This window comes from Seriola lalandi, unplaced genomic scaffold (assembly GCF_002814215.2).
Source record: "Seriola lalandi dorsalis isolate HSWRI2012SDOR001 ecotype SW California unplaced genomic scaffold, Sedor1 jcf7180002054577, whole genome shotgun sequence".
Classification (NCBI taxonomy): Eukaryota; Metazoa; Chordata; class Actinopteri; order Carangiformes; family Carangidae; genus Seriola; species Seriola lalandi.
In genome coordinates, this window is record NW_019525130.1 from 1,024,833 (window position 1) to 1,032,615 (window position 7,783).

General features: G+C 39.6%; 1 protein-coding gene across 2 annotated transcripts in view; it reads right to left on the reverse strand.

Moving 5' to 3' along the window:
- dscama (Down syndrome cell adhesion molecule a) overlaps positions 1-7,388 on the reverse strand; it is a 90,896-nt gene extending 83,508 nt beyond the window's left edge. Inside the window, exon 1 of one of the 2 annotated variants that reach the window (XM_023417724.2) lies at positions 6,419-7,388. In XM_023417724.2, the coding sequence (XP_023273492.1) occupies positions 6,419-6,461 (43 nt within the window). In that variant the 5' untranslated portion in view covers positions 6,462-7,388. The remainder of the gene's footprint in view (positions 1-6,418) is intronic. The other variant, XM_023417723.2, reaches the window with a different exon arrangement.
- Between the last annotated feature and the right edge of the window lie 395 nt (positions 7,389-7,783).

A 7,783-nucleotide genomic window follows, 5' to 3' on the forward strand; every position in this document is an offset into this window, starting at 1 on the left:
TATGAAGCTGATGTCTCTGTGCATGCAGACAGGTGTCTACATCCAACAAGGACATGTAGAAACCCCACCAGGCAGAGTCTCTGTGGGGGTTGTTTGGCAACAACTCCATCACCTCAGTAACCAACCTCTTCTGCCAAGAGTAGTATACTGTACATCGTGCAACTATAGTATTTTGCTTTAGAAAAACACATTCATGCCACCTTATCAACAAATGAGCCTAAATATTCACACCTAACATATGCAAAACGTGTACTGGGGGGGATACTGTATGTTCAAAGTAAAATCACTGAATAGCAACATTTGTGAAAAGCATGAACATTAAAATCACTTGGTAAGATAAAAAAAATTGCACCATTGGATTAATATTTGAATGTCAATACTAATTTCTAGTGTAATAATGAACACAAATGCAGATCTCTGGAGTAAAGTTTGCCTGTTTCACTGAACTTTATGAATGTCACCATGTAATTTTTGTTTGCATGTCAATATTAGTCCTAATGTGCAGATGACACCAGAGAAAGTCTCTTCATTCTTCCTACATTTTTTTTTACCTCTGGCTCTACCTCTTCATATTTTCATACCTGACAACAGCAGCTAAGCACATCTCTGTTCTAACTTATGTGAACAGAATAAAACTGTTTTCTTGTTTGTTTTTATTACCACTGCATTTATGATCTCAGTAAGACCACAACCACAACAGGCAAACATATCACAGGTTCCTCTGCTATCGAGCAGCTGCAGTGCATCAACTCAGCTAAGCTACACCTGCCAAACAGCCCCAAATCGTCACTGTATGGGTTTGTATGGAGAATAGCGAGTAACCATCTGTTTTTTTAGTTTATCTAAATCAAAAATAGTCTGCTGTGTGGTACATCTTTATCTGACATGTAAGACATCGAGTGTTATAACATAAACTCTCAATAGAATCCTTCAGGTTAATGTAGGAAACCCTGGACAGTGAGCAAAGAGCACTGGTCAGGTCCTTCATTTAAAGAATGACCTGAGCTCCACTTGGCTTACGTCTCGCTGTACCTGCGTGGCCACAGCATTAACCTACTGCCCTATTTTATAATGAAAGCCTACAGACACAAACAACACAACTAATTGCCGTCTTGTTAAGTCACTGGTCCAGTCAACAGATGCCTAAATCTTTGGTTCACCAATATCACTGTCTTACTGTACCATTACACATTCATGTAAAGCCATTTTGAACAAAAATTGGAAATACATGTCACAAAAAAATCTCAAAGGGACTCTAGTAAGAAGCTTTCTCATCTACCAAACTTAACTGTGTCACTCAAACTAAATTGACTCAAATTAACCAATAAACCAAAGCTCTCTGGTTTTAGATCAAAATACTGTAACAACTGATAAGTAACAAAACAAGCCGTGATTCTGACGTCCATGTGAGGTGGCAGATGTGTATGAATGCCAGATGTTTATAAGCATCTGTAACAATGTTCATCTATAAAACATTCACAAGCTTGAGAACCTCCTGCCATATGTTGTAATAACAGTCTTTCAAATGACTGCAATGTTTTTCAACCCATTTGCCTTGACCTTATTATTTCAACTTCAGATTTTGCTGACATTTAATTAATCATCACATTGTTCTCATGTCTGCTGCATCACTAATTATCACCAGCAAAAGCAGCAGTTTAACATTATTTAACCATGCTGTACAAGTATAAAAAGCTATAGCAACCTCTATTACTAAGTCTGACACTTGATACACAAAACTATGAACTATAACTGGACAAAATGATAAAGTGAAAGCTTTGTCTATTTCCTATTAGATATACAATGAAGATTGTTGTCTCCATCAGTGTCAAAGAGTATAACTGTGTGATATATGGGAACATGTCTATAATAGCCTTGTTTCTGCATGGAAAACCAGGCTGATTTGATATGATTCTTTGAGCTTTAGATACCACATAACACGAGCTGACTCCATGTGTCCCTCTTCCCCCTCTCTTCCTCCTCTTTTTCTGCCTCACTACACACTATCATCTCCTTAAGCATTCTGGTCTGGGTTAAATGAAACCTTTAACAGTTCAATGTGCATCCATTAACATATGCTTGAGTCTACTCTTGTCTGAACAGCCAAGCTCGGGCGTGAGCACACACAGTGGAGCGACACAAAAATCTTGACCCGATGGCACTGACAAATCCTGGAGTGATTAGTGAGTCCACGAAAACAGCATGTCACTAATACCTTCTGATATTAAGCCTCATCCATAATTAAACTAAATAATAATACAAAAAAATCTTCCTGAACCTGAACTGTGCTTCTTTAAGTGACCAAAAAAAAATGAAGTCAGCAAAGAATTTAAGTGATGACCTAAATTCCAACACTGGAAAACATGTTACTGAATGAGATGGTGTCACTAATATTTTGCGGCATTAGTATAATGATTAAACATTATATATAATGTGAAATTTTGAGAACAGCAGAACACTAAAAGTTTCCAGTCTTGTAAGGGAAAAGTCTGGTTTTAAAACTTTTAAAAACATAAATCAAAGACATAATTAATTAATAATTAACAAAACACGTTCAAAATGTGGGTTAAATGAATGTATGGATATTCCACCTCTGTCAAACATCATATTGTGAAGAATACACGTTATAACCAGTATGCTCTGCTCATTATAACACATCGAGTTGAAAATAATATAAAGAATAATCATAGAATAAATAATAAATAATATAAATAAATAATTCCCATTGGCCTACATTGTGTTGATATTAATGTGCGACTGAAGAGCTGAACTCAATTGTTGTTGGCTGATGTGTGTTGCTGTGACTCTGTCAACCCGTCGTGGCTCTATGTGAAGTGACAGATGTATACCAAAAGACAGTAGCCTGCGCAGGCCTAGTTTCCCACTGGCCTTAATGTGACCTCTAAGCAGTGCTGTTTTGACTGGTGATTATTGGTCAAAACAAAGTCGTGCCACCAAAGTTTTTACAGATTCATTCAGAGCGAATGTTCTGCAATTTGGGAGATACATTCATTAAAAACCTTTTCTCATTACACTGATGATAAATTAGTAGTCATTTCTTGGGGAGATGGTGTAACCCATGTCTTGAAACATACCCTTTCGATGAGTCAGGAAACTACAGAGATATTAAAATCAATAAGTTGATCCGACTGTAACTGGTAAAATGACATGGATGAGCATGACTGAATTGTGGTCATACATTTGACATTTTCCTCACAAACCCGGGACTCCTTTCTGAGCTTCTCGGGGTTAATATGGAGCACGATTACTCCTGATCAAAATGAACAGCCTAACTGCTGATGACAGGTACTCAGAAGCTCGGGTTTTGTATCTTTAATCCCCCAAAATCGTTTTTCAGCATGAAGCTGCTCTGAGACAGTTTCCTGTGTTCAGTCTGTTGCTATGATGTTCTGACCTGGGAAGAAATGTTGAGAGAAACTGAATTCTGCTTAATCATTAATCATGTTTGATGTCTGAATTAAGCCATACTGAAAATACTTGTGTTTTAATAAGCGGAGGTACCATTTCTCCAGCAGCCCCTCGCTGTCCTAAGCTGGAACCTAAAAATACCCGTGCACAGTGATGCTAAGAGCCAATTGAGGAGCTTTGCTGTATATTTACACAGCTTATTAGTGTCCAATTGAGCATGTGTCAGATTTCCCCCCCGGCATAGCTGTGCAAAAACAACATTATGCCATTTCCCCAATTTTATCTCTTCATAACTGGAATATGTTGTTCGTATTCCATTTAGGTTTTAATAGACACTTTTGCAAGAGCACTTTAGAAGCTCAAGCATCACTGAAGTGAACTCTTCAGCATATTTTACTCTCTGCAGCAGTGAATTGTTTATATCTACTGTAGATGAGATTGAAAATGTGTCCTCAAATTGGCAAACGGCAATTCAGAGCAAAATGGAGTTGGTAGGTACTATTCATAAATGACTACTACTAACTCGAACTACAGCTGCAGTGCAAATAGGTGGATAGAAGATGTAATGTTTTAAATCTACTAACAGGCAATGCAAATACAAATATCTACATAAAAAGACAAAAGATAACATGAACAGACAAAAAAAATTAAATCAGTCTTGAAATAAAATGTTACTCCCATATCTACAGTATTATCAGGAAACAGTGAAATCTATCAGGAAGCATTGCCAGGGTCACCTGAACAGAGCACAGTGTTGCTCAAGCCCAAAGCCCACACTGCAACAACACTCATTACCCAGGTCTCCATAGAGACAACCTCAGCAGCCTGTACTGGACCAGAGCCCTAAAAGCCTTTATTTCAGGAAGCTACATCTCTCTGTCCAGAAGAGGCGCAAAATTAACCATTCTGATGGAGACTCTTCATTACGACTAATCTTTGCTGGTCTTCCGGAGAAAGCAGATATGCAGCAGAAAGAATTTGGTCTAAGATCAACAACACGGCCCTTTTATTTTGCTTACAGTCAATTTAGCATGCTACAGACACAAGCACAATACAAAGAGAGGATTGTCATAATGCACTCTGGATAATTTTAGTTTCTGCCACAAAACCAACATTTAAATCATTGAATCAATGGAAAAGGTCAGCGTCAAATGAACCTAGTCCGTCCATGTGAAAGGCACTGCATCTGCAGCAAGCACAAATGTAGCATTCACCACAATTACAAGTGCTGTTGCTGCCATTCAAAGTTTCCATGTAGATGTCTCTAGCAGCAGCCATTTTGCAACGCTGTTGCCTGGACCAAAGAGACTGAAAAAGCCATTCACAAGCAAAGCGATAGATCGTGCTCAGCAAACAGACGTTTCAGCACAGCACTGAGGGAGATTTGAAATGGACATCGGCGTCCTCTCCGTCTCTTCAAAATGTCTCGCCTCAATTACAGAAAAAAATGTTTGCTACACCGCCGTCACAGCTTTTACTCCATTCTCTCCTATAAATAACCACTGCCTTCATTGAACCCTTTAGCATGGCCACAAAATGGTTTTCCTGTCATCTTTGCTTGACGTATCACCATCTACTCTCAGTTCACATTGTGTCCACTTTTGATTTTTTTAACCCTTTTCCCTCCTTGTACCTTTCAAAAGATCTTCTAAATACCCCAATTTTCTTTCGAGCTGATTTCTGCCCCCCAACACGCGCACCTCCCACCCCCTACCCACAGCCCCTTGTCCTCCTCATACCCCCCCTTCCTTACACACCCTTGTTGTATTCGCTGTAAAAAATCAGTCAACCTCAATCCAAAAAATAAAAAAAATAAAAAAATAAACAAAACACCATTGCTACTTATCAAATCTGTCTTTTGAGGATTTTACTGTGCACAAAATGCTTTTTGCAAGATGTGCACTTGGGCAAGGGTGATAGGGCTTGTCTCATTTTTTTTCCAATCCAAAATGACTCCATGTCTGTGCTTCTAATATGGCGGGTGCAATGCCAGAAAAAAGCACAGCCAACCTATTTAATCCTTTTTTCAGAGGACCCTCCATAGATCTAACAGAATGTATACAATATAGTCATGTTAATGTTATTTAATTTCATATTTAATTAAAAAAAATAAAAAAAAACTTATGGCATGCAAGTAAATACAGCACATTTTTCATCAGTATACCTCTTGCTTAAGGAGAGGATTTCTGAATTAAAAATTAACTTCATGTCAATTAAAAAAATATTTCAGTTTCATTAAGTAAATAATTCTTCTGTTTGAATGCAATTCATAGGTAGGTTTGAGATTTAAACAAACAAATACACCAGGTAAACGTGCAAATGTGTTACAATTAAATTATTTACTAAAAGATTTACTAGATAATTTTTCTCATAAGCCACATACATGAAAATGTGATTGAAAACTGTTAATTTGCATATTTAGCATCTAAAAATGATGTAGGCAAATGCACTTAGACTGAGGCCCAGTGCAGTTTGATGAGAGAGAATAAATAATTATTTCTGGTACCAACTGAGAGAGAAACTAAATAATTGTGAGATTTTATTTCAGGCCTTGAATTCTCTAAAAATTAATTGTGCAAAAACTAAACTAAAAAAATACGTTAAATGCCTTGTTCCTAGTGCAGTACAGGCTGCACCTATCACTCAACCTACATTTCTCCTCTCTCTCTCTCTCTCTCTCTCTCCCTGTATATATACACATATATTTAAGCAAAGCTCCATCTTAAATCTTCAAAATGCATGAGTGGTTATACGTTCTTAATCCCTATAAATGTACATGTGGATGTATCAAACCCCAAAAAGCCCATGCACTGCCTGTGTCAGGACATAGCAACAGCCTGTTCCTCCGCTCAATTCTCCAGGAAAAAAATTGAATCATACCTTCAGTGTGGAAATGCTTGCAGACTATTTCAGATAGTATTTGTACACTCAGTCCTCTGGGTTAATTAACATAAACTTGAAGTTTAACGGGCACAAATGCATCACCTACCATTCAAGATGCACTGGGAAAAGATAAGAGCCAATATCCACATGCCCCGCTCCGTTCAATATCCAAGCTTATGCTTTTTCTTCTTTTCTCCCCGCACTCTTTCTTCTTGTTATTTCTTCCTTTTATTTTTTTCAACAAGTCAATTGCAATGAAAGAAAAGGGAGCTTGCAAATATCTATTTCTCTCCCTCTCTCTCTTTCTCTCCCTCTCTCTCTCCCTCAATCCTTTACGTTTGGAGGAAGATGAAGAGGAGGTTTGAGCTTCTTCTGCTGCTGCTGATTGTCTCCTGGTACAGCGGGAGATAGTATATGATCCACAACTGTGCGTCTCCCCTTTGACGGACTGACCGCACCGCACCGCGCCGGGCCTCAGTGCAGCCGTCCCCCCGTGTCGGAGCGCTGCTCTGCGTGGAACATGAGGGAGCTCGGCTCGGTGCGCTCCGGTCCAGGTGAGCTGTGCCGCTGCTGCTGCTGCTGAGTCAGAGGCTGGAGACGCATAGGACACACTGCCAATGCGCACACCCAACTCCACGATTAAACAATTAAAACAAAAAAACAAAAAAACAAAAAGACTCCAAAATCGGATTAAAGAAAAGAATCAATAAATAATAAATAAATAAATTAGAAGTCTAAGCACGGAAAAGAGCCAAACATGTCACCTCAGATACAAGAACAAAATGCGTAAAAGTTGGATTTTTTTTCGAGGATTAAAAAGCGCATGGAGTTGATTGTTAGCTGCGCTGAAAACTCATTCTCTCTTCGCCGCCTCTCTCCGTCCGGCGAGCAACAAGCACACGCATCTTCCCCCCGCAGCCGCACACACAAACTGCGCACACTGGTCCCTGCGCTTATAACCTGCCGTGCCTCAGAGCACTGTGGAATAAACCCTCGCCTCCTTCTCCGCAGCGGCTTTTCTCCCTCTCCATTGCCTTAAAGGTGCAGGGGTGGGGAGAAGGGGGGCGCACAGCTGAGCCTCTGAAGGAGCGTTAAAAAAAAAAACAATCTTTCTTTTGTTTTATCACTGGGAAGACGGATCAAGGTGTCCCACTCTGAGAGGGAGAACTGTGCATTAACATAAGCAAGAGAGAATTAGCCCATGCAGGACATCCTTCTATGGTTTGTTGGCACTGCTGTGGTGTAGCAGGCTGGAGGATGGATGCTGAGGGAGGGAGGGAGGGAGGGAGGCAGGGAGGCAGGGAGAGGGAGTGATGTAGGCTACACCTGACTGGATGCTATGTAGGCATTTGGTGGGGAAAAATTCTAAATTATCTTAATTGGAGGAGATCAAATCCTGTCTTTTAATGTGTTTTCTGGATAATTTATGAGCCCTGGGGGCGTTTTGGGGATCCTGCCAGCCTTACCCTGC